General features: G+C 44.2%; 2 protein-coding genes across 7 annotated transcripts in view; one reads left to right on the top strand and one right to left on the bottom strand.

The window, feature by feature from the left end:
• Nucleotides 1-9,621, top strand: part of ARMC8 (armadillo repeat containing 8) — a 126,772-nt gene extending 117,151 nt beyond the window's left edge. For all 4 annotated transcript variants that reach the window (XR_006609227.1, XR_006609226.1, XR_006609225.1 and 1 more), the window contains 4 exons: nt 4,489-4,583; nt 5,198-5,380; nt 6,885-7,070; nt 9,291-9,621. The gene's annotated coding sequence lies outside the window, so the exon portion shown is untranslated. The remainder of the gene's footprint in view (nt 1-4,488; nt 4,584-5,197; nt 5,381-6,884; nt 7,071-9,290) is intronic.
• The window catches only part of NME9 (NME/NM23 family member 9), a 44,598-nt gene extending 28,556 nt beyond the window's left edge, over nt 1-16,042 (bottom strand). For 2 of the 3 annotated variants that reach the window (XM_013061435.2, XM_004762427.3), the window contains exons 1-7: nt 15,920-16,042; nt 15,536-15,689; nt 10,295-10,352; nt 6,005-6,108; nt 4,736-4,807; nt 2,992-3,108; nt 1,623-1,722 (exon numbers count right to left, since the gene is read on the bottom strand). In XM_013061435.2, the coding sequence (XP_012916889.1) occupies nt 1,623-1,722; nt 2,992-3,108; nt 4,736-4,807; nt 6,005-6,108; nt 10,295-10,352; nt 15,536-15,568 (484 nt within the window). In that variant the 5' untranslated portion in view covers nt 15,569-15,689; nt 15,920-16,042. The remainder of the gene's footprint in view (nt 1-1,622; nt 1,723-2,991; nt 3,109-4,735; nt 4,808-6,004; nt 6,109-10,294; nt 10,353-15,535; nt 15,690-15,919) is intronic. The other variant, XM_013061436.2, reaches the window with a different exon arrangement.
• Nucleotides 16,043-26,813: the final 10,771 nt, after the last annotated feature.

The raw sequence follows: 26,813 nt of genomic DNA, 5'->3' as shown, positions 1-26,813 counted from the left end.
ACGACTCTTCAGCACCAGCACATTCTACCAAACTGCAACAACCATCTTCTCTGTCAACACAAATTCTCCTGAGAGAAGACCAGGTTGGCTGGCTCATTGTTTGGAGCCAAGGTATCAGTCATAGCTCCCTGAACAGTGTCCTGATGGTTGTCCTTGGGTCAGTGTCCATAGGCCCTGCGGAGGTGGTGTGTGAGTACAGTTCCTGCTCAGGCCTGTAGGGGGCTCGGTGTCCAGTCCATAAGCCCATCCCTGCTGTACTCCTGTTTGTATCAGCTTGGCTTTGGTGAGCTCCCTGTCTTCTCCACAGACTCTGTATCCCCCATAGCCTATTTTCTGTTCTCAGCCTTTGTATCAGTTGTATGGCAATGAAACATGACATCTGCTTTTGAGGAGAGATTCCTACTCAAAAAATCTCAAAAACATGGGTACTGCAAAAATGTGAATCATTTAAAGCAACAGATTATCCATTCTTCTATTTTATTTGTAACATCCTATGAATACTTAGTCTTTAAGGGACTCGTAAAATGAAATCCCTTATATGATGACCCATTAATGAGATCCTGTAGAGACACAGGGTGAGAAGAGAAGAGGCCAGATCAGGGCCTGGAAAATTGCAGCTTGAAAGGGGAGCAAATGAGAAAAGGTCAATGAAGGGGAGGCTGCAGAGAGGCCAGAGACATAGAAGGAAAACGAGAAAGAGACGAGGGTTTGGAGAAAGAAGGTACAGTCGACATTATCCAAGTCCTCAGAGAGAGGCTGTAGGATATGACTGGACACCATGTGTTGGGTTTGGCACCAAAAAGGTCAGCAGTGCCCCATGAGCACCAGGAAACAGGTCGGGCAGGAGCCAAAGGTGAGGGGTACCCAAGGAGTAGGGAGCTCAGGAAGCTCAGGCGTGGAGGAGAGGAAGGCCAAGGGCAAGAGCAGATTTTATGTTACTTTCTAGGTGGAGAGATTCGATTTGAGAGGAGATAATGAGGGAGGGTAAAGGAGATCATCCAAAAAAGGCAGTAACAACTGTTTCCTCTCCAAACTGTGCCGCTTTCCTTGTTAGAATCCCAACTCAAACCACCTCCATTATCTACACATGAACAAATAGCCTTTCTGGTTCACGCAATAATAAAAATCTTCCTTATCCTTTCAACTCAGTTCCTGAACTTAATGCTGATTTCCCCTGGCATCTCAGTTACTGTCACAAGCCACCTTCTAACTTCTGGTTTCCCTGCTGTCAGGTCAAGATGTTCTTCTCATAGTGAAGGTTCAGGAACAACTGTGACGCCCAGGACTCCTGACTTTTGGACCCTTCAGAAAAAGGTGAAGAAAAGAAATGAGCGATTTAATTCAAACAAAGACCCAGGAAACACCAGCTTCATTACTTGAAATTCTGTCTTCCTTTTTATTAGGTGGGGCTTTTCCTGGTGCTGGGTTATTGCCTTAAAAGTCATACCTGTTATAGGTGAGCGTGATTGGAAAGCTGTGAAAGGTACCTACGATGGCAAGAAAGGGCAGAAGGAAGATTTGACAAAGTCATGTTTGAAGCCAGGTAATGGAAACAGAATGTTTTGAGGTTAATCTTCCCAGAGTTCTGAGGCCCACATCACTGATTGTCCTTTGTTTCTCACCTTGCTGACCGGTTCTGCACTCACCCACGTCCTCGTCGTCACCAATGTCCTTGTCGTGGGAGAGGCATCCGTCTTCATCCGACAGAGGCTCATCTCTAATCTAGAGCAACAAATTGGTCACAAACAGAAAGTGGTTAACTAATTAAAATTACCACAACGGCCTCCAGAAACCGGCAGAAGCAAAAAAAAACAAACAAACAACAACAAAAAACAAAGGCCTGAAATGCAGAACCAAGAAAAGGGAGTCGAGACCATCAGACCATCAGCCTTTGAAACTTTTTAGTAGCCAGATGACTGTGGGGGTGAGGGTGTTCGAAGACAAGGAAATCCATGCTGACTTTAAGGTTTAGATTCGGCCCATTTCCACAAGCGTCAAGTAGAAAAGAAGAAGTAGGGAGTCGGCCAGAAGACACACAGGGAGATCCTTAGCTACTGCCTCCCCTGGGCATGTTAGTCGTGAAGACACATCATCTCCCCCTGGAGGGGGCACAAGCATGTGTAATTTTCAGCAAAAAATATAATTGATTCTAATCTGTTCTATATAAATAGGCCTTTACTATTTGAAAGTGAATATGAAAACTTGAACAATGAACACAACAACATTAAGGCTCGTTGGACGGAAGCTCAAAGCACAGGAAATGCCTCTAACTGACGCTGGTGTCTGTGTTCGATGGCAGCCAAGTTTCTGTGAGAAACTGTGAGAGACTGTGCTGTCATAGAAACAATTTATCAAAATCACAAGGCATGTTGATTGCTCGTGTGAATGACAGCTTAATTTCTAAATTAAATAATCCCTTGGGGATCTCAAGTAAACTTTCAGGTATGGGAGGCAAGGGCAGGTCACCAGGAGAGAGCTCACCTTTACCTACTACTCTCCTCCGTAACTTTATTTCCATTTCTGAACTCATTGTCAGGGGTCCCGAAACCCCCGTTAAGAATTGAAGTGGGGGATGCATGGGAAATGGGTAAAAGAAGTTCAAGGCTCTGGATGAAGGGGGTGACTTTTTTAAAGTTTTTAAAATGCATGTTGGGGGACCTGGGTGGCTCAGTTGTTTAAGTGTCTGCCTTCAGCTCTGGTCCTAATCCTGGGGTCCTGGGATCCAGCCCCGCATGTGCCTCCCTGCTCAGTGGGGAGTTTGTTTTTCCCTCTCTCTGTGTCCCTCTCCCCACTCTCTCTCTCTCTGTCAAATAAATAAATAAAATCCAAAATAAAATAAGATAAAATGCATGTATGCCTAGTGGGCACTGCCTCCCCCTGAGCCTTCAGAGACCCCAGGTGTGCATTTAATGACACATGTCACTGAGCACTCCAGGAAAATTCATGGGGCAGGGAGACACTGAGTTTGCTTCTGGCGGGAGGGCTCCTTACCACTTTGCGCTCACAGCCTTCTGCCAGAACTTTCTTTTCAGCCTCCAGCTGCTCTCGGATGGTTTTCTGCAGCAGTGGGGCATTGGCGCCTCTAACCACAGCCACCAGCTCTCCACCCTAGAACACAGAACACACGCGCCACCCAAACCACCTGAACTCATCTTCACCTATCTTCATGTCTTTCAAGAGACAGCGAGTGTCCAAGTGCTTTGCTTAGGCACGTGCCCAAGGTTGAGGCCTCTATCCACTTCTCTGCCGTCTCCCCCATGCCTCTCCTTTCAGAACTGCCTTCAGGGAAACAGGGAATCAGTTAAGGGAGAAGCAGGGCAAAGAGGCTGTGAGTGAATAAGGGTGGCCTAGTCGTGGCTCGTCCACTCAACAAGTACCTATTGAGCACTTACTCTGCTAAGCGCCAAGACAGAGGCAAAGCATATGAACAGTCAATGTGAAAAGCCAGAGTTGCCTGCTTCAGGGAATGGGAAGTCAAGTGGGGAGAGGTGGTCATATCAAAGAAACAATCACCATAGAATAAGATCATTGCTTGAAGAGGGGGAATGTACAGGATGCTTGGCATTTAGGGCAAGAATGGATTCCCAGCTCCATATGGGGTGGTCAGAGGAAGCTTTGTTCACCTTCACATCAAGGTGGCGTTTGGGGTGACTGAGTCTCCTTCTTTAACCTTTTTGACAGTCAATCTATGCCTATTACTCACAGAAATTGGTGGCGAGCAGGCCCTCCCCATTCCCACCCCACCCCGCAGAGGAGAGGCTGTGATGGAGCCCACCGCCTTGGCACCTGCCCCCACACCGCCCCAGTATGATTCATACCCTCATCACTACAGGCGCAAGCCAGCGAACGAACCCCTGTGCCAGCGATCGCATTTCCTTGCCTGTGCTCTGCTGTCACTGGGGCCCCTTCCCACTCCTCCCTTCCAGTCTTCCATCACGAATCAACACCCAGATAATGTTCGCCAGAAGCCTCCAGTTTCTGAAACGTGCGGTGCTGAGGGCAGGAATCTGAAGGTCTCCAAACTCAGCCACCCTGGTCTGGCTGTCAGGAGAAGTGGGTGGGTAGGCCTCAGTTTCCCCTGACTATACGAGGAGGGGCCTGCAGTCAGCAGGAGCATTTCTGGCACTTGCCTTTAGGGCCTGGCAGGTAGCCTAAGCTACGAAGCCAGGAGTGAGGCAGTAGGCCCTGAGGGGCATGGGGCCAGACCATCGATGTCACTCCCAAAGACGTCCAATTTCTCTTCCAAAACATGGAATGACTTGGCTCTCATTTCTGAATGTCTGGAAGCATATCTTCACATCTTACAATTCAATAAAAATGAATGCAGAGCTTGTCTGCCCCCTTAGAGTGTGTGTGCTGAAAGCTTCCTTCTATGGTGGAGGAAATCTTGAAAACTTTGCTCTCTGATCATGAAGCATTAGTCAAGCGTACGCGTGAGCCAGAAGGAGCAGACGCATTTGAGTGACTCCCATTCTCTCCCATATGCAGCCGGCCCAGAGGGACCATCAGGAGCTGTGTCGTGCCGGGCCTCCCTGCTAGCGAGCCGGGCCATCATGCGAGGCAGGCACCTGCATCACCATGAAGTAAGTAAGCGTGCCTCTTCCTACCCCAAATAACAAACGCAGTCAAGGAGAAGGCAGTCCCTCATTTGGATCAGTGAAGCCTCTTGGTGACTTTCAGTGAGATAGAACCCTGATGATCTGTAATGTGTTTCTGGTTCTGCAGATATACTTACTGCATAAAACAGAAAGGTCGGCTCACACTTCCCACGGTATTTTTCAAGGACATCAAGACAATCTGCTTCTGCCTAAAGAAAACAAGCTGTCAGGGGGGACCTAGGGTGCCAGGAACACAGGGGCATGCTGGTGGGAGAACCACACGGGACAATACCCACACAGACACAAACCCCTTATATACACACATAGACGCCATAAACACACAGTACATACGCACACACACCCATGTGTATATACTCACACATATCCATCTTACACACACCTCGCCCCATGCACGGCCACACTCACAGCCACACTGTGACTGTTCGCCCCAGAGGATGCCCTGGCAGGCTCTCATGCCTCGGCCCCTAATGTCTTTTCATCAGAATAACTCTGCTGTGGACATACTGGTAAAAATTGTTGGCAGGGGGCTTTTTGGAAGAATAAGACAAGGTGGAAACAAGGTTCCTTCTGCTCCCCAGCCAGCTCCTGCTCTGCATGCCACCTTGCTGCTGCCAAGACCGACACCCACAGAGGGAGAAGGTCCTTAGTCTTTGCCTTCCTAGGCTGAGAAAGCCTGTACGGGGGCAGGCATTCCCACTGCACACTTTCCCCAGAGGTACCAGAACTGACTCCCCGTGAAGAAAGTGCCGAGTCCTTGAGAGGTGAGCGCAAGTGTCTTTTCTCCTGTGTTCTCCTAGAACCTCTAATCCGAGTGTCTCTCACACGCTTCTCTGGAATTTATTCCCATTTCCGTACATTGATCCAAGTAAACATTGGCTAGAAGCTCCCCGTGATGGAGCAGAGCATAAAACTCTTGGAACTGTGTGCTCTGAGAGTAAGACTTCAGAGTTCCCAGGGCTCATGAGCCAGAAGCCATGGCATGCTCACGTGTGGGGTGACACACACCCCTTCCCTGTGCACAGGGTCGAGATGCCTGAGCTCACATTGACTGTCAGGCGGGTGGGGATGGGGTAGGAACCCTTCATCATGGAAGAAACTATAAAGCTTCGTAACTGATGACCAAAATTTTCACAACTGATGCCTTTTCAATCATCTGGGAAGGGCAGCTCACATTTCCTGTCCCCGCTTTTAAATGTTTATTTTACAGTGTTGCGTGGCATTCTGCTGAGTGAGGAACTTACTTTTTTTTTTAATAAACATGTAATATATTTTTATCTCCAGGGGTACAGGTCTGTGAATCATCAGGTTTACACACTTCACAGCACTCACCATAGCACATACCCTCCCCAATGTCCATAACCCCACCCCCCTAGTGAGGAACTTACTAATGCAAAATGCAGAAGGTCCAGGCCGGCCTCGATCCTCATCTTCTGGAAGAGGCTTACCATGGGTTTGCAGGGCCCACACCAGCCTTGGTAGACATCGACAACTGTGTGCATCCAAGAAGCAGGAACATTAAGTGAGCACCAGTACTCTCCAGGTCAGGTAAAACTGACCCCTGCAAACTTGAACCCCCTCCAGACACACGTCTGTTTGCAGGGTTATTCAATGGCTCACGGGGTTTATTCTCCCCTTGGAGTGGGAGCCAGCACAGAGACACAGCCGCCCCTCATGCTTACAACTCAGTGTTCTTAACTCTACACATAATGAAGTAAGTGTGGTAGGAAACAGTTTTCTCTATAGGGATCCTTTCCCTGTAGTGATTTTCAGGCTACCATCATGTTTGGGCTGGCATAGAGTGGCCCTCAATAAATATTTGAATTGTACTAAAATGATCTATTCTAAAAGAGGTCACTGTAGGCGGCCTGTCAACCTACAGTCAACTCTTAGCTGCTTTGATAATAAGCACAGTTTTGACATTTTCCCCCTGAGAATTGAAAGCCTCTTCTTTGGGTAAAGGAAGGTTTTATTTACTTTATAAAATCAATGTCGTTCGGGACGCCTGGGTGGCTCAGTTGGTTGGACAACTGCCTTCGGCTCAGGTCATGATCCCAGAGTCCTGGGATCGAGTCCCGCATCGGGCTCCCGGCTCCATGGGTAGTCTGCTTCTCCCTCTGACCTTCTCCTCGCTCATGCTCTCTCTCCCTGTCTCTCTCTCAAATAAATAAATAAAATCTAAAAAAAAAAAAAAATCAATGTCGTTCTCCTGAAAAGTATACCTGCTAGAGACCTAGATGGAAACTCGGATTATTTTTTCTTTGTCAGTTGCAGTCTATGGAGTATGCCAGGACTGGGCATGAGGGAACCGTCTGGTCTGATTGTATGAGGCCACAGGGCCTGTGAGAAAGCTAAGCAAAGCCAACACATGCGTACCAGACACATGCAGGACGTACCCAGCCCCATCATGACGACGTAGCTGGTGCTAGATTGTGTGAAGTTCAAAGACGTGAAGTAAGTAACCCAGGGTACAAAAGAAAAGAAAAAACAATTGAATTCTCAAGCGGTAGAACCTAGCTTTGATCCCAGGTTCGTCTCAGTGCATGCTGTTTCAACTACTCCAGGAAAGAAGTGAGATGCATGGGTTCAGGTGCGCTGGTTAGCTTCAGCCAAGCCGCGCAGTTTTGCGGGGAGAAATTGAGAACCAAGTGGGGTATAGGAGGCATGGGGAAGCCAGGCACAGGGGGGCAGTGCAGGCGGGAGGGGAGGAAGGGAAGAATCCACAGACTTTGAAAGGGAAAGACAGGTGAGGAAAGTCACGTGGGTATGGAAAAGACTCCACCTAGGAGCCTGGCAGAGGAAAAGAACAGGGTGGTGGCAGGGAGAGATCATTTGGGGGAAGGAGAAATGTCAAATGGATTCTAGATCGCTGGGTTTCTAGTACAAACAAGAAAATCTAAGGCCAGTGGTCTCAAAGGTAGCCAGGCACCAGCAGAGATGGAGGCAGACTTGGGCCTCCTGGGCACCCACACAGAAGCTAAAGCTCTGGGCTTCTCTGAGGACAACAGCATCACACTTGAGAGGTCTGGGGATTTCAATACACCATAGTCATGGGGGAAGAAATCATTTGGGTCAAGCCAGGAAAAAGTCTTTGGAGACTTAGAGAGCCTGTGTTTGGGCCCACCAAGGAAAGCATGTTCACACCCCACTGGGGGAAAAAATGGGGTCCCATTAGCTCACCAATCTCTCTGCAGGATTTGCACCCTTAGTTCAGCTTCCTGTCTCCCCTCATAGTCCTTGGCTGTCTTAGCAGTGGTGGAGCAAAGGCATACTTCACAACGTTATGGGGGAGAGAGCAGGTCTGGAGAGGAAGTCTATCAAGAGTCTGACTGAAAGGAAGCAAAACAGAGAAGATATCTGGGAGGAAAGGCATGGCAGAGAAAATGAAAAGGCCTGTGTGTGCACGTGTGTAAATCTGAATTGACTTGCCTATTTGAAGGCAAGGGAAAATGAGCCAGGAGAAGGTGAGATTTCCAACATGGCAGTTTCCTTTGGAAGCACATGTCTGCTGGCTTTAGAAAGAAGGAAGAGCATAGCTTCCTCGAGACCGCCCCATCAGAAGGGAAGGACGAGCCCCTGCTGCCCCCAGAAAATGCGATTCCCTGACATGCTTAGAGCAGGGCTTCACAGAGTCCGCACCCAGCAGATGTCCGCTGTGATCACCTAGGGTGCCTGAGACACAGCAAATTCTCAAAATGTGATGAAGGGATAGTTTTCTTACTGCCGTTAAAGAAACAGAAGTAATGGTTGTTTTGCCCTACAGCCATGCTCCAGCTGCACCCACAAGACATGCAGACAAAATAGTTGAGACCTGACACCATCAAAAAAGCTGTGTAATCCCTCAGGTAGTTGAATGTGGCAAGACTCCCACCCATGCTGCCGAATCAGTGCGACCTGCACTCTGCCCCAGGCCCGGGCAAGTCTGCTGGAGACAGAGAGGAAAAAGACAATGCCCCTGTGTTTAGAGTTCAGGGGGAAAGCCGTGACTGCTCCCCGAGACAGGGGCCACACCAAGCTGGGTGTGTGCTGGGTGGAGAGGGGGAGACAGAGACCCACGCCAAATGCCCAGGTGACACCCAGAGGGAAGTGACTGCACAGAGATTCTGGAAAGATTTCATGTAAGGAGGTTGCTGCTTTGGAGCGGGGCCTGGGGGTCATGATATTCCAGGGAGCAGGGACAGCATGGATAAAAGTGAAAAAGTGGGGAAACTTGTGGCATGTTCAGGAAACTGAACTGGAGCTCAGGACATATCTCTGGGAACAGTGGGGAAGGGGCTGGAAAAGACTAACTGAGTCATGGGGGAGGAGAGGGGTAGGGGCCTCGATGAAGTCCCTAGGTGCGGGTGGCACCGGGGAGAGATAAGAGCAGACACAAGCTTGCCAAGCAGGTGTATAGGGAGGAGAACTGAGCAGATACAGAGAGAGAAAGGGAGCCCAGAGACACGCATGGTCAATGAAGATGAGAAAGGAACAGCAGCGGCAGATGTGGCTGGCAGCCTCTAAGATGGGGGAGTCCTGTCTCCTGGGAGGTCCCCCTGCCCTTGAGTGCAGGCCAGGCCTAATGACCGGCTTCTAATAAACAGTAGGGCAAAGCCATGGGACGTCACTGTTGAAATTCAGTTACAGAAAGATTCTGACTTACGTGTGTCTCTCTCCCCCTACCCTCTTCCTCAGGGAGAAGAAAGTTACTGCGTTGTGAGTAGGCTTGTGGGGAAATTGATAGCAAGAATTTGATGTCTCTGGCCAATGACCAGCAGGGCCCTGAGTCCTGCTAACAGTCACAGGAACAAAGTTGGAAGTGACCTTCTAAGATCTGTCAGAGCCACATGACCAAGCTTAGAAGCAAACTGAAACTTTCGTTGAGCTTTGACATTCCCTGTTTCACTCCTTAATCACAGCCCGGTGGGAGACCCCAAACCAGAGACACCTCAAACCAAAGGCAATGCAACACCTGGATTCCAGACCCACAGAAACTATGGAATAATAAATGTTCATTTTGGGGGCACCTGGGTGGCTCAGCTAGTTAAGCGTCTGCCTTTGGCTCAGGTCACGATCTCGGGGTCCTGGGATCAGGCCCCCCCACTTTGGGCTCCGTGCTCAGCAGAGAGTCACCTCCTCCCTCTCCCTCTGCACTCTCTCAGTCTCTCAAATAAATAAATAAAATCTTTTAAAAAATAAATATTAATTTTTTAATAAAACTACTAAGTAAATTGCGATAGATAGCAAACAAGAGGATAGGGAGGAGGAGGCCCAGGGGACAGTGGCTATGCTGTATCCTAATAGTGGGGCAGTGCCTGGTTCCAGCCCCTCGGGAAGCCTGGCTCTCCTTCCAGCCCCTGAGTTCCAAGAGGTCCCCATATTCCTCCCGGTACATTCCCCTTTACGACTCAGGCAGTCAGAAGAGGTTTTCATTCCTTCACACCAAACAACCCTTGGGTCTAACAGTCAGCTCTGAGACAAGAGAGCCCTGTTGGCCAGCAGTCCTGATGGCTTTCCTGAACTGAACATACTAACAGATGTGCAAGTTGGATGTATCAACGCACACAAAGAAAAGACTCGGCCCTTCATTTACGGAACTCAAGATTAGAGGAAAATGGCGCTCATTGCAGCTTTCCTCTTCCTGGTTCAATATACTGTGTAGAAATATTGAAAAGGTTGGATCTAAAAACTTAAATTACCAGTTAGTCCTTTGGAACTGAGCATTTCCTCCCACAGCTCCTGGGTGCTGATGTTAACCTAAGGTCAAAGAACAAAGGCTTTATTACTGAGGGCATGGATGGGGAAAGGATCGGATGTATTTGCTCCAGATACCTGCCTGCCTGCCTGCCTGCCTCTCGCGACCTCCCTTCCGCTCTCTTTCCCTCTCTTCCCGCTTCCCTCCTTTTCCTCCTCTTCCGCCCTCTCTGAAATGTGTACAAACACAGGCGCAAGCTGTCTTCTTGCCCCAATCTGCCGTCTCCTCCTTTCTTTTCCTGCCTCCAATCCACACGAATAACTCACCTAAGGAAATCTCGGTCATTTTTTTAAAAATAATTTTTTCTTGTTGCTTGTGCAAAAATAAAAACATAAAATTGTTTTGGGTCCATAAAATGTGCATAAATAATATCATATGATAGAGATCTTTTTGCCATTTTTGTTCTCACTCAAATCCAGTTTTGACACTTATCTATATTCATATACAGAAAGGTATTCATTTGTTTTTTTCTTTTGGTCTTCTTACATGTTCTAGAGAAACAATTCATGTACAGTAAAATACACAGAACTGAAGGGTTACAGTTCACCGAGTTTTAGCAAATGCACACAACCCAAGTCACCACACTCCTCTCACAATACAGAACTTTTCCATCATCCCCGAAAGTTCCTCTGTCTCCCCAGAGTCACACACACAGCCCCCCCCCACTGCTCCTCACCCCAGGTGGTCACTGATCTGCTTTGTAAAACTGCCTATAAATGGAAGAGCACAGCACCCACTATTTTATGCTTGTTTCTTTCACTCAGTGTATGTTTGGAGAAGCATCCGTGTGGTTGAGTGTCAGTAGTTTGTCTAGTTTTATTCCTGAGCATATTTCATTGTATGGCTGTATCGTAATTTGCTTGATAGATATTTAGGTCACTTCTAGTTTGGGATTATTACAAATAACAACTTATGAACATTCTTTTTTAAAGATTTTATTTATTTGAGAGAGGCAGTGACAGAGATAGCAAGAGAGAGCAGGAGCCCAGTGGAGAAGGAGAAGCAGGCTCCCCACTGAGCAGGGAGCCCAATGCGGGGCTTAATCCTTGGACCCCAGGATCGTGACCTGAGCCAAAAGCAGATGTTTAACAATTGAGCCACTCAGGTGCCCCAGTTATGAACATTCCTGTTAAATCCTTTTGTGCTCACATTCTTACTTATCTTCAGTAAGTAAATAAATACTCTAGGAGGGACATTGCTGGGACATAGGGTAAATGCGTGTTCAGTTTAATTAGAAACCACCAGGCTTTTCTTAAAGCGGTTGTACCATTTTAAACTTTCATCAGCAAGGTATGAGAGTCCTGCTTGCTCCACATTCTCACCAAAATTTAGTAATGTTAGTCTTTTAGATTTTAGCTACACTAATGGTAATGTAGTGGGTATCTCATTGTGGCTATAATTTCATTTCCCTGATGACTAAGGTTGTTAAACATTATTAATTATTAAATAATGCTTATTGTTAAAATTATTAAAAAGGTATTTATTATCAAAATAAGCACTATTTAGTGTGCTTATTAGCCATTTATATGTCTTCTGTGAGAAGTGACCATTGGTCTGCCCATTTTCTTTATTCGATTGTTGGCCTTTTTATTATTAGATTGTGTATATATATGCACACAATCTAATAATATATATATTATATATCAATATACAGTATTGATCAATATATAATATAAATCAATATATACACAACCTAATAATATATTTTATATATATGTGTATATATATATCAGAAAGATGCTCTCCTCTGTTTTCTTCTAGAAGCTTTGTAATTTACGCTTTCACATTTAAGTCCATGAGCTATCTGAAAATAATTTTTATCTATATTGTGCAAAAGGATTGAGGTTAATTTTATTTCCATGTAGAGGTACAGTTGTTTCTGCAAAACTTCTAGAAAGGATTTTTTTTCTCTCATTAAATTGCTATGGCATCTTTGCTGAAATGAGTTTACTACAGAAGCATGGGTTCATTTTGGACTCTATTCAGTTTCATTGACCTATTTTCTCTTCTTTTGCCAACACCATACTCTTTTAATTACTGTAACTTTATAATAAGCCTTGGTATCAGGCAGTGTGGCTCTTCCATATTTGTTTTTCTTTTACAAAACTGTTTGGCTATTCTTGATCCTTTCCATTTCCATTTTTTTAGAACCAGCTTGTCAATTTCTACATTATCCCATCTAACTACAACACAACCCTCAAAGTCAGGGAGTAAACACCGATATATTATTACTATGCCATCTTCAGATCCCATTCAGGTTTTACCAATCATCCCAATAATGTCCTGAATAGCAAAGGATCTCGTCAGAATCACATACTGGATTAATTGCTTTCTGGAATCGTTCTTCAGTCTTTCCTTGATTTTCATGACCTCCGGGTCACTTTTGACGACTATGGGAGGGTTATTTTTGTAGTCTCTCCCTCGGTTTGGGTCTGTTTAATGTTTCCTGATTAGACTCAGGCTGTGCATCTTTGGATTGGTTGGAGTTGGTTGCTTGGGGTGGAGTGTCAAGGAAGCAGAAGAGTGTTCTCTTTTTGTGTCCTATCAGGTGACACGCAATTTCGATTAGCCCCTTATTGCTGACATGCACTTGGATCACTGATTAAGGTGCTCTGTCAGTCTTCTGCACTGTGAAATTATTCTCTTTCACTTTGTAATAAGTAAGTTTGGGTGGGGCTGATTTAAAACCATAAAAATCAAGAGACCATGACAATGACCACTCATTCTTAATACAGGTATGCTGAGATTTTTGTTCCTTTAAAAGGGCTGGAGACATGTAACACCTGCAAATCTTCTGCTGAAGATCCGTCTTTCTAAAGAAATCATAGCTCCATACTCTTTATTTCTATGAAAAAGTGGAACAGTCTTCTTGATGCTTTGAATGATCTAAGAGAGTTGGACCAGCATCATCCTGGACTCACACCTGTAGTCCTAAAGAAGGTGACAGAGGGTTCAGAAGAGTGTGCCCCCCCACACACACAACAGTCACTTCCCGTGGCTCAGCTGTTGCTCAGTAGCAACTCTCTGTGGTACACCCTTGTCATGGGATAACCCTCACCAGCAGTGGGGCTGGGACTCTGAACACTTGAAGAATCTCTCTTAGGAACAGGCCAGGAGCAGGAGAGTATGGAAAATGTCTGACTTCACTAAGCCCTACATTTGGTCGGGAATGAAGGAGGAATGTGTGGCACATTCTATCTACCCAGACCATCTCTTGATGTCCTGTAATTTCTGTTTCAGTCACAGAAGGAGCCCCAGATAGTCTTACTCAAAAAGAGGACAGGGGGGGCACCTGGGTGGCTCAGTGAGTTAAGCCTCTGCCTTTGGCTCAGGTCATGATCTCTGGGTCCTGGGATCAAGCTCCACATCGGGCTCTCTGCTCAGAAGGGAGCCTGCTTTCCCCACTCTCTCTCTGCCTGCCTCTCTGCCTACTTGTGATATCTCTCTCTCTCTGTCAAATAAATAAATAAATCTTTAAAAAAAAAAAAAAAAAAGAGGACAGGCTTCCTGGACTGGCAAACCCTAGAGCACTGATTTCAAGGAGCTGATCTGGGGGGCACCTGGGAGGGGGCTCAGTTATTAAACGTCTGCCTTCGGCTTGGGCTGTGGTCCCAGGGTCCTGGGTTCAAGCCCCACATCGGGCTCCCTGCTCACTGGGGAGACTGCTTCTCCCTCTCCCTCTGCTCCTCCCCCTGCTCTCTCTCTCTCTGTCAAATAAATAAATAAAATATTAAAAAAAAAAAAAAAAGGAGCTGATCTGGTAGAGTGGCAACATCCCTCAGTAGGCGGAGTACTTACTTCGAGTACCACATTGAATTCAGAGCCCTGGGGAACAACATTTTTGTGAAATCACCAAAAAGTATTCCCAAAGGGGACACAGGGCATAGACAGATGAAAAATCATATGGGGCAAAAATCTTAGAGCCACTACAGACAGCAATCAGTCCAGCCTTGAAATACCTAAAGGAATCTCGTCACAACGACTCTGCAGGCTCTGTATTATCCTTCCTGTTTGCATAAAGGATCTGGAGTCTCAGAGAGGTTGAGGAAGTCATTCACAAGACAGTAAATGATAGGTCCAGGTGCTTAGAATTTATTTACAAACAGAATGTAGACATACAAAAAGTTTCATAACTCCAGAGTACTAGAGTACCAATGCTGGAAAGCCCTTAAGGGATGGTTCACTCATTCTATTGATGGGCAAGCTGTAGCAAGAGACGTTATGTGATTGATCTCAAGTCTCAGAGGTGACTAAGAAAAGAGTCAAGAACTGTATCAGGTCTTTGGATATTCAGTCCAAAGTGCTTTCCACCCTCTCCTAGTACATACTGTCCTTACAATGACATTGCTTTCTCCCTTTTTAAGTTATTAGGCTTTGGAAACTCACATGTAGAGTGCCCATGCCACAAAGGACAATTAAAGAGAAATCAGGTGTCTCAAGACCACTGTCATTCTGCTCCACAGCGGGCACCTGAATGCGTGTCCAGATGAGCCAAACTGACCAGGAGACCCTGAAAAAATTTGCTTCCAAACGTGCATGTATTATGGGCCATCCAGGCGATCTGCTTATGGCAAAGCACTCCTTCTTGTCTGGAACCAGGAACAAAAGCAGATGCTGGCTTACAGAATTGTTTGTTCCAGGTGCAAATAAAGTAAAGCCCTCTATACAACAAATGTGTAGCACATAAAATATCAAAACATATTCGTTGAATAAGCAAATGATTGCAAAGGGCAGTGGTGGGAGAACTGGGTCTCTAGAGAGCACATAGTTACAGACGCATGCCCAGATTTAAAAAACCTTACATATTCTCGAAGCAAGCTGTATTTATATTTCAACAAAAGATAATTCAGTATCAAATTGTATTTGTTCCTATTTTCTTGAGTTTTTAGTTTTATTTTAATTCATGTTTGGGTTATGTTTGCATAAGTACTATAAACATAAAGAGCTTATACCCCATCTTATGTTTGCTTATATTTAAGGGCACAAAAAATGGTCACTGGAGGGTCGAGATAAGATTGGTTTCTTTTTTTCCCCCTTTAAGATGGAAGGGTACAATATTCAAGTTTGAGAACACCGTCCGTCAGGTACTGCTGGCAAATAGTAACACTTTTTTACATTTCTTTTCACTCCTCCTCAACCCCTACCCCCAGCCAAGCGCTAGAAGCAAGCGACACTTGAGGCTTACCTGCAGGGCAATTTCCTTCTTCTTGCTGCCCATGGCTCTGCAAAGACAGAAGCCCTGTTAACTTCTGACTGGGGCTGTTCCCAACAGCAGCGTGGAGACAAATCGCTGCAAAGACCAGCAAATCCAGAGCCTCCTTCAGACAAAGCCCCCGTCCCTGTAAAGTAAATATACGTAGCAGCAAATAAATGAATGCCCCGATGCAAAATGAACACCCCACCGGGGAAGCGGAGCCTGCCGCCCGCAGGGTCGTGGCTTGCCAGGCGGTTTTCCGCAAAGTTCCTTCCCAGCATGGAGTTGGGGAGCCCGGCTACGCAGCCCATAACGCTTCGGAGCGCCTGCCGAGGAATTCGGGCAGGAAAAGGCTTAAAACTCTGTTATCCCTACTGTTGCAATATATTCCTAGGAAACTGAGCCACCGCGTTCGATCCCTCGACAGATCCACGGTCCTCAAAGTGCAGCGAGTTTCCAGTCTATTCTGCAGCGACCCACGGTCGTCAGGGCAACACAGCGCCGGGCGGGGTTGGGGGGGGTTGTTTGTCGTCCAGGTAACAAACTTGCTGACCCGTAATCCACGCCCCCGCAAGCCCCGCCCCCTTGCAAACTGAAGTGTGCTGTAGGGGCGCTCGGGTTGGCTGATGTGTTTGTTAGTGTCCGAGGCATTTAGACTTAAGAAGCAGAGACCCAGTGAGCTCAGGTACTGTACAGTCGCGTCCCCGAAGCCCTGCATACCTCCAGCCCAACCAGAGCCTGGTGTGCAGCTTTTCTGTTGTTACTTAATGCATGCCAGGCAGGGGTGGCTCCAGGTTTTGAGGGATCTGAAGGGATTCCCTTTAAGAAAGAATACACAATTATCAATTCAAAATTATGTATGGAAGTCAAGTGGAGCAAATAGAAAACAGTACACATCGCGTGAACAGTTTATAGCAATTAAAAGAGTGTCAATGGATTAAAAAAAAAAAAAAAGGCCCAACTGTGTGTCTGTAAGAAATTCACTTTATTTAATTTTTAAAAGTTTTATTTATGTAAGTACCCCCAACGTGGAGCTCAAATTCATGACCCCAAGATTAAGAATCACGTGCTCTTCAGACTGAGCCAGCCAGGTGCCCCAAGAAATTAACTTTAAATATAAAGACACAGATAAAGTAAAAATAAAACAGGGTTGGGGCGTCTGGGTGGCTCAGTGGTTAAGCCTCCGCCTTTGGCTCAGGTCCTGATCCCAGGATTCTGGGATTGAACCTGCATGGACTTTCTGCTCAGTCAGGAGCCTGCTTCATTTTCCCTCTGCTGCTCCCCTTGCTTGTACTCTCTCACTCTCTGTCAAATAAATAAATAAATAAAATCTTTTTAAAAGTCTTTTTTAAAAGGGGGTGGAGAAAGCTGGAATATGGGGTGCCTGGGTGGCTCAGTGGGTTAAGCCGCTGCCTTCGGCTCAGGTCATGATCCCAGAGTCCTGGGATCAAGCCCCACGTTGGGCTCTCTGCTCAGCGGGGAGCCTGCTTCCTCCCCTCTCTCTCTGCCTGCCTCTCTGTCTGCTTGTGATCTCTGTCTGTCAAATAAATAAATAAAATCTTTTTTTTTTTTTTAAAGAAAGCTGGAATAGTTATATTAACTTCAAGCAAAGCAGACATCAGAGCAAGGAAATTTATCAGGAATAAAGAGAGAGTAATACATAATGTTAAGAGGGAACAGTTCCCCAGGAAGACATAACAATACTTAATGTGTATGCACCTAACAAGAGATCATCAAAATACATGTGACAAAAATGTATAGAAGTGTGAGAAAGAAATAGATGAACCCCAATTTTTTAAAAATTCTTCTCAAATGCACATAGAATATTCAGCACGACAGACCACATTCCAGGTCATACAACCTACCTTAACAAATTTAAGAGAACAGAAATTATACAGAGTCTGTTCTAGACCACAGGGGGATTAAACTAGAAATCAGTGCCAGCTGATGAAAGAAATCAAAAGGTTTTAAAGAAGTGGAGAGCTATTCCAGGTTTAAGAGTAGGAAAAATGAATCTTCCAAAGATGTCAGTCCTTCCCAATGTGATGTATAGATTAAGCACAAATTCAGTCATAACTCTAGTTAGCTATTTTGTGGATACCCACAAATTTATTCTAGAATATATATAAAAAGGTAAAGAGAACCAGACTAGCCAACACAATACTGAAGAAGAAGAGTAACGAAGTTGGAGAACTGACACTACTAAACTTCAAGACTTAGCAACACAGCATATTAGTGAAAGAATAGATGCATAGACCAATGAAGCAGAACAGAGACCAGAAACAGACCCATACACATGTGGTCAACTGTTCTTTGACAAAGGGACAAAGGAAAGTCAATGGAAAAAGGATAGTTTTTTTCAAAAAATGGTGCTGGAGTAACTGGATCTGAACACACCTTACGCCTTTATAAAAATTAACTCAAATGGATCATAGATACAAATGTAAAACTATAAAACTGCTAGAAGAAAACAGGAAAAAAGCTAGATGATCTTGTATTTTGACCCCAAAAGCATGATCTATGGAAGAAAAAATTATAACTTGGAGTTCATTAAAATTAACTTTTCATGAACTATACGCAAATTTAAAATTTTTAAATAAATAAAATTTTAAACATGTGCTCTGTGAACGACTGTTAAGAGAATTAAATAGAAATGCTATAAACTGGAAGAAGATATTTGCAAAACATATCTGATAAAGGACTGTTATCCAAAACACACAAAACTCTACAAAAAGAAAACAAACAACCCAATTAAAAAATGGGCAAAAGATCTGAATAGATGCCTCACCAAAGAAGATATACAGATGAAAAGTAAACAAATGAAAAAAAAAAAAAACTTCATTTCTCATTAGGGATTACAAATTAAAGCAATAAGGACATACTTCTACACAACCTATTAGAATGGCTAAAACCCCCCACAATTGATAATATTGGCTCACAAAAGTTGGTGAAGAACACCAGAGTAGTAGACACCTTCATTTATTGCTGGTGGGAATGCAAAATGGTATACAGCCACTTTGGAAGACAGTTTGGCAGTTTTTTACAAAGCTAACTGTTGTCTTTATTTATTTATTTTTTAAATTTGACAGGCAAAGATCACAAGTAGGCAGAGAGGCAGGCAGAGAGAGAGGAGGAAGCAGGTTCCCTTCTGAGCAGAAAGCCCGATGTGGGGCCCTATCTCAGGACTCTGAGATCATGACCTGAGCAGAAGGCAGAGGCTTTACCCACTGAGCCACTCAAGCGCCCCCCCTTTTTTTATTACAAAGCTAAATGTAATCTTATATATGACCCAGCAATGACACTCCTACATGTTTATCCAGTTGTTCGGAAAACTCAGGTGTACTGAAAAACCTGCATGTAATATTTATAGCAAGTTTATTCACAATCACCCCAAACTGGAAATAATCAAGATGTCCTAAATAGGTGAATGAATAAGGAAACTGAAGCACATCAACACAGGGGTGTCTGTAAAACACAGAATTGCAGATTGGGTCTACTAAATGCAAGTGATGTTTGTAGCCCCTGAGTGGGGGTTACTCATGCTCTTGAATGGCTTGAAATCTCCCTTAGAACTTTATTTCCAAAATAAAATTCAAATCAGGACACTGAAAAATAATGCTAGGACACTGAGAGATACTTTTTGCTCTTTTTGAAAGGGTTCAGTTTCTCACCATTGGTAGGTCTCCACCATAAAATGTAGACACATATTTGCCAAATTAAACCACAGAACAAATTTAGGGCAACTACATGTCTTTATATCCTGACTTCGTAACTGTTGTCCTGTGCAATTATTAATAACAACTCTTTTTACTTTCAAAAGCGTACAGTTTGGACAATATAGAGCCTCCTCAATTTTTCCCAAGTGGATCACCCCGCTTTTTGCATCTTGATTTAATGAAAGTTCAATATTCTACATATTTGATGATTTCCATCAGTGATTAGATTGTGTTGCCTCAAAGTCCTGGCCAAAGGAAGGCGCTTTGTTTGTTTGTTTTGCTTTTGTTTCATGCAAAGACTTCTAACTTCAGAGGTTACTGCTGTGTTTTGGTATCTGAAAGACTGAAAAAACAAACTAAAATCATTCTTTCTTCTGCCAAGTTATGTTTATTGCCACAAGACCTTTCTGTGATCCAAATTGGATGCCAAGAGCATTTTCTTTATTTAAACACTGAGAATTGTGTCGTGGCTGTGTGAAACAACAATGAACTTACTCACTTTGAGAGCAAATCACAAAACCAAATAGTTTCCAGTTTTTTGTGTTAGCTGATAAGAATGTATATATACTGACACCTCTCTGCTTCCAGATATTATGGTTTCTTTTTTTCCATAAATACCAGCATGTCCCTACTATGGCTGACTCTGAGGAAGGCAGCTAGGAGTAGCAGAATGGGGAGCATCTCACAGACATGGTGCTGGAGTAACTGAATCTCACAGCCGTTGCCTGGGTCCTTGGACCCACCACCCAACAGCTGTGTGAGCCTGGGGACCTTACTTCAACTTCCTCAGACTCAGTTTCCTAGTCTTTTTTTTTTATTTAAGATTTTATTTATTTATTTGACAGACAGAGATCACAGGTAGGCAGAGGGGCAGGCAGAGAGAGAGGAGAAAGCAGGCTCCTTGCCAAGCAGAGAGCCCGATGCGGGGCTTGATCCTAGGACCCCAGGATTGACCTGAGCCAAAGGCAGAGGCTTTAACCTACTGAGCCACCCAGGCACCCTCAGTTTCCTAGTCTTTAAAATGGGGAATATAATACCTACATTTTGGAAATGTTGTGGAGAGAGATAACATCTTCCAAATTTTCTTGGTAGTCAAGCCATTATTATTGCTTGTGGTGTCATCCCCTCTTCACAGCATAGGACCACCGCTGGGAGGCAGCTTCCCCAGCAAGGTTCACAGTGGCTATCCCCAGCCCTGGCAGCCAGATGGAGCCATTTGATTAGTTTTCCTCCATCAGGGTGGCGGGGATGAATGCTACTTCTGCACCCCCACACTCTGCCCCCCCCGTCTGCAAGCTTCCTGTGACCAGGATGGCTTTAATGACCAGACATGTTTTTAATTTGATGAAATTCAATTATTCAATTTGCCAGTTTTTATTCTATGTGTATTGGGCGTTTTCCCCCTGTTTAAGAAATCTGTTACTAAGGATTTCCTACTGCCAGATCATGAAGATAGTCCCTTTATTTTCTCCTAGGAATTACAAAAAAGTTATAATGATAAGACTTATTAAAAATTTACATGTAGGCCTGTGATCCATCTCAAATTCATTTTTTAATTGAAATTTTTATTGAGATCACTGTAGGTCCATGTAGTTGTAAGAATAACATGGAGTCCTTTGTACATTTTGACCAGTCTCCCCAATGGTAATATTTTGCAAAACCAGAGTCTAATATCACAATCTGGATATTGACATTGGTACAAGCCACCTGTCTTAGTCGGATTTCCTGAGTTTTAGTTGTACTCCTCTGTGTGTGTGTGTGTGTGTGTGTGTGTGTATAATTTTATCACCTGTGTAGGTTCACGTATCCACCACCATAGTTAGGGTCCTGAACACAGAGACCCTTTGTGTTGCCCTTCAGCCACACCCACCTCTCTCCTATATCTCTCCCCCTAACTTCCGACATCTCTATTCTGTCCTCCGTTTCTAAAATGTTGTCACTTAAAAAAAATGATATATAGATCATATCATCTAGCATGTAACCTTTTGGATTGGCTTTTCTTCACTCAGCAGAATTCCCTGGAGAATCATGTAAGTTGTTGCATGTATCAATATTTGGTTCCTTGTTACTGCTGCATGTTTCATGAATGGGTATACCACAGTTTGCTTCTAATCACCTTTTGTATGAGATGTGAGGTAGGGGTCAGATTTCCTTTTATTTCCCCCCATATGGATTTCTGCTTACGCAAATACCATTTGTTCAAAAGACTTGGCTCTACCCCATTGTGTTGCTTTGGGATGTTTGTCAAATACCAGCTGGTTATACGTGTGAGTTTCTTTCTGGACGCCCTAGTCTATCCCACTGATTTATTTATCCTTATGCTGGTACTTCACTAACTTGACTACAGTTGTGCAGTGTTATGGACTGAATGTTTGTGTCCCCTCAAAATGCATATATTGTAACCCTAATCCTCCTAATGAAATGGTATTGGGAGGTAAGGCCTTTGGGAGGTAATTATATCATGAGAGAAAACCCCTTGCGAATGGAATTAGTACCCTTTTAAGAATAAGCCAGAGAGCTAGCTAGCTCTCTTTCTGCCCTGCAGGGACACAAGGAAAAGTCAGCAGTCTGCAACCAGGAAGAGCACCTTTGCCTTTACCTGTCCGTGCTGCCCTCATGATCTCTGACTTCCAGCCTCCAGAACTGTGAGCTTTATAGTATGTTGTTATAGCAGCCTGAGCTAAGACATAGTAAGTCTTAAAATCAAGTCATCTGAGTCCTCCTTCTAACTGTTTTTCTGTTTGAAAATTGCTTTGGCTATTTTCATACAAGTCTTAGAATGTCTGTTAGTATCTTTTAAACAATTCTGTTGGAAATTTGATGGAGCTTGCGTTAAATCTAAAGATTAACTTGAGGAGAATAGACTTCTTGATAATATTGAGTCTTCCAGTCATGTATATGGCATCTTTCCACTTACTTATTCTTTTTTAAAAATAGATTTTCTTTCTTTCTTTCTTTCTTTCTTTCTTTCTTTCTTTCTTTCTTTCTTTAAGAGACAGCATGCCTGCACAAGCTCGGTGAGGAGTAGAGGAGGAAGGAGAGCTAGAAGGAAAGAACCCCAACCAGACTCTGCACCGAGAGGCCATGCAGGGTTCCACCTCAGGACCCTGAGATCATGACCTGAGCGAAAACCAAGGGTCAGAGGCTCAACTGACTGACCCAGCCAGGCATCCCCCTATTTGTTTACTCTTTCATGTCATCAGTGTTTATACTTGCTGGAAGTCATTTGTATTTTGTGTTTATTAATGCTATTACCAATGAAATTGCTCTTATGTTTTTACCTCATTTCTAGTTATGTGCTGCCCATTCGTAGAAATACATTGGATTCTATGGGATGCCTGGCTGGCTTTGCTGGCAGAGCCCGACACTCATGATCTCGGGGTTGAGAGTTCCAGCCCCGTGTTAGATGTAGAGATTACTTAAAAATAAAATCTTAAAAAAAAAAACTACAAAGATATAGACTGGGTTTTGTACATTGACTTTGTATTCTTGCAACTTTACCTATAAATTCTAGTAGTTTTTTGTTGATCATGAGGCTGACTGAAAAGGCTCGTGAGCCACAAAATGAAAGCAACCTGTCTCTGAGTCCACCAACCTGCGTCAGAGTCTAGCATTTCTTTTGACATTGTAGCAGTCACTGGAGGTCTCATCAAACTGCTGATCAGGATTTCAGCTCCTTCCTAGTGACTCTTACCACAAACCCTCAGGCACCCCTCACACGCAGGAATGGTGAGCTCTGTGCTGCTCACCACTCAGGCATATCCAGAGGTTAAAGGAGATAGCAAGAGACATCTGCACCTCGCACAGTAGTCTGATCTCAGGTTCCTATCAGCAGCATTCCTCGAGGCTGTCTCACGTTTCTGCACATTTCACAAGCAGAGGAACGTTTATACAGTGGACAGGCCTTGACAGATAGAGATAGCATTTCCTTCTAAAACCAAGGGCAGGGGCTGCTGGGTGGCTCAGTCAGTTAAGTGGCTGCCTTCATCAGGTCATGATCCCAGGGTCCTGGAATCAAGTCTCATGTCAGGCTCCCTGCTCAGTGGGAGTCTGCATCTTGCTCCCCCTCTGCCTCTCCCTGTGCTCATTGTCTCTCTCTCTCTCTCTCAAATAAATAAAATCTTTAAATATAAATAAATAAAAATAAAACGAAGGGCAGGTTTCATTACAGCCTTGGAAGATGGAGGTCGTGTCTCCCTCTACAGCAAGCATAGCCACTCTCCAGTGTGAAAGCTTGGCTTTCCAAAGCTCAGAGCTGTTCTTCCATAACACAGCCCACTGCACATGCAGGTGTAGTTGGCCTTCTTCGTGTTGTCCTCTGGAAATCCAGGCCAAGGAATCCTGTTCAAAAATGCGAATACCCTGATGACTACTATTGCTCTGCAAAATAACCTATCCTTTACCACTAACCCAGGAGTTTCATGTTTTCTGCCAGTGTCCATAAAACTGTGGAAACACCACTTGTTAGCTTGCAAGTAGGATAAAATCTCAGACCTTCATAGTTCCTGATATCACCCAAGAGGTAATGAACTTTGCCCCTTGATTGTTTAGGCTCTCCTGGGAGATTAAAGAGCAGGACTTCTAGGGGCACCTGGGTGGCTCAGTGGGTTAAAGCCTCTGCCTTTGGCTCACGTCATGATCTCAGGGTCCTGGGATTGAGCCCCCAATCGGGCTCTCTGCTCAGCGGGGAGCCTGCTTCTACTGTGTCTCTGCCTACTGTGATTCCTCTCTCTGTGTCAAATAAATAAATAAAATCTTTAAAAAAAAAAAAGAGCAGGACTTCTTTCCCATCTAATTTCTCATTAGAATAGAACTCCTTGCCCATCTTTTTGGGCAGACAAAAGAAGCTTTTGAGGCAGATCTGGATCTCAGTCAGCCACACAGATCTCATTACTAAAGACTCTGCTCCCCTAGGTGTCCCCCAAGGCTTCCTGAATGACTGCCCCAGGCATCAGAGGGCCTCATGCTCACTGGCCTTCTGGGTTCTCTAAACTTTGTTAAGATGTATGCATATTCTGAAATACTACATACAAATCCGTATTTGTCTTAGTGTGAAAATGTTTTAAAATTCTAACCATCAAAGATTTAATTTTTTTTTCTGTCTTGTTTGTTAGCAGGGGTAATGTAAATTGGATTTAAAAGAACGGGGCTAAATGGAAATGAGCAAATCCTGCATTGCAGGTTCAAAATCTGGGCAGTTTTTGCTTTTCTAATTTGGTGTTACAATATTTCAAATACGACGACTCCCAAACACTTGTGGCTACAAAGGATGATCATTTCTCCATTGTTGGGCCAGTTGAGGTTGGGTAATTAGCGAGGAGAGATGCTCCGGATGCTGGGCTCAGCTCCTAGTTGCAGAATGTTGTCTCCTGTTGTGAGGCCAGGCCTCGCCACACCGTTCCTGCGGTGGGAAATAATGGCTCTCACCCCAGTTCCACTTTTTCTGAGCTCCAGGAAATGTTCATCAAAGGATTTTATCAGTGAAGGAAGATATCTGATGCTTTAAAAATTATGTTTGAGGGGTGCCTGTTTGGCTCAGTTGGCTGAGCCTCCTACTCTTGGTTTCAGTTCAGGTCATAATCTCAGGGTCGTGAGATCAAGCCCCGTGCCAGGCTCCCCACTCAGTGAGGAGTCGGCTTTAGATTCCCTCTCTTTCTCTCCCTCTGCCCCTCCCTGTGTGTGCTCTAAGTCCCTGTCTCTCTCTCTTTCTCTAAAATAAGTAATCTTGGGACGCCTGGGTGGCTCAGTTGGTTAAGCAGCTGCCTTCGGCTCAGGTCATGATCCCAGCGTCCTGGGATCGAGTCCCACATCGGGCTCCTTGCTCCGCAGGGAGACTGCTTCTCCCTCTGACTCTGCCTTCCACTTTGTCTGCCTGTGCTCGCTCTCGCTCGCTCTCTCTCTGACAAATAAATAAAATCTTTTAAAAAAAAAAAATAAAATAAATAATCTTTGTAAAAATTATGCTTGCCTGGTTTTCAGCAGTTAACTATGATGTGCCTGCATTCAGTTTTCTCTGTGCTTACCCTCTTTGGGATTTACCAAGCTCCTTGAATCTATGAATTTTATGTCTTTCACCAGCTGGAAAATGTTATACTCTTACCTCTCTGACTATTGCTTCTGTCCCATTCTCTCTCTCGTCTCTTTCTGGGACTCCAGTGATATGAATGTTAGACAATTGCAAACAGCTTGATTATCTTTTATGCTATTATCTCTTTTTCTCTCAGTCTTTTTTCCTGTGTTTTCATTTCAATGTATTTTTTAATTTGTCTTCAAGTTCAGTAATCCTGTTCCCATCTGTATTCAATCTGCTATTAAATTCATCCAATGTGTCCTTGACCTCTGTTAATAGACTTTTTAAGTTCTAGAGTGTGCATTTTCTTTCTATTTTTATTTTTTGTAGATTCCACTTACCTGATGACATTTCCTTTCCTTTTATCTATTTTATCTACCTCTTCTTCTATTTATTTATCTATTTTATCTACCTCTTCTTCTATTTTATGCAACATATTAATCTAAGTGAGGCTATTTTGAATTTTTGAAGTATAACACACACGCAATGATGCAAAAGGGTGCTAATCATGAATACACAGTTTGATGAATTTTCTCATTTGTCTATACCCATGTAACCATCATCCACATCAAGATACATCATATTTCTGGAACTTCTTTCCCTATCAGGCATCATTCCCCTCTGCCAAGAGATAACCAATACTTTTTTAAAAATTAACATATAATGTATTATTTGTTTCAGGGGTACTGGTCTGTGATTCATCAGTCTTCCACAATTCACAGCACTCACCATAGCACATACCTCCCTCGTGTCCATCACACGGCCACCCTCTCCCTCCCACCCCCCTCACCTTTGGCAACCCTCAGTTTGTTTTCCGAGATTAATAATCTTTTATGGTCTGTCTTCCTCTCTGGAGATAACCCGATTCTGACTTCTGTCACTATCAACTGATTTTACTATTTACTGGACTTCATATATGTTGTCTTTTCCTTCTGGCTCCTTTCATTTAATATAATGTCTGTGAGATTCATTCATGTTGCTTATGTCTCTGTACATCATTCTCATTTATTGCAGTATAGTACTCCATTGTATGAGTAGACCATAATTTCTGTATTCATCCTCCAGTTAATAAACATTTGGGTTGTCACCATGTTTAGGCCATTATGACTACAGCTGCTATGAATATTCTTATATATGTTTTTTGGTGAACATAGTTGCTCATTTCTCTTAAGTATGTACCTAGAAGTAGAAATGTTGACTCAGAAGGTAGATGTATGTTTAGCTTTAGTAGGTTCTACTAAACATCTTTTCAAAGCTGATTGTGCTCATTGTCAATTTATTGACGTTCAGATCCAAACCCATCCTTATTACCTGCTCTGTGATAATGAAGCTGGACCCTTAAACATTTCTCTTCCGCCCTTTGGCACATTGCTAAGCTTTGCCAGGAGACAGTGCTAGCAGCCACCGCTAGAGAAAGTGGCTTCTCTTCCTGGCTCTGATGGGCTCATTTGGCAGGTTCCTGGTGCACATGTTTCCTGCACAC

Source organism: Mustela putorius, unplaced genomic scaffold, assembly GCF_011764305.1.
Source record: "Mustela putorius furo isolate JIRA1106 unplaced genomic scaffold, ASM1176430v1.1 tig00003834_pilon_pilon_pilon, whole genome shotgun sequence".
NCBI classification, from domain to species: Eukaryota; Metazoa; Chordata; class Mammalia; order Carnivora; family Mustelidae; genus Mustela; species Mustela putorius.
The sequence above is the reverse complement of the archived record's forward strand: the minus strand, read 5'-3'. Positions and strand labels throughout refer to the sequence as shown.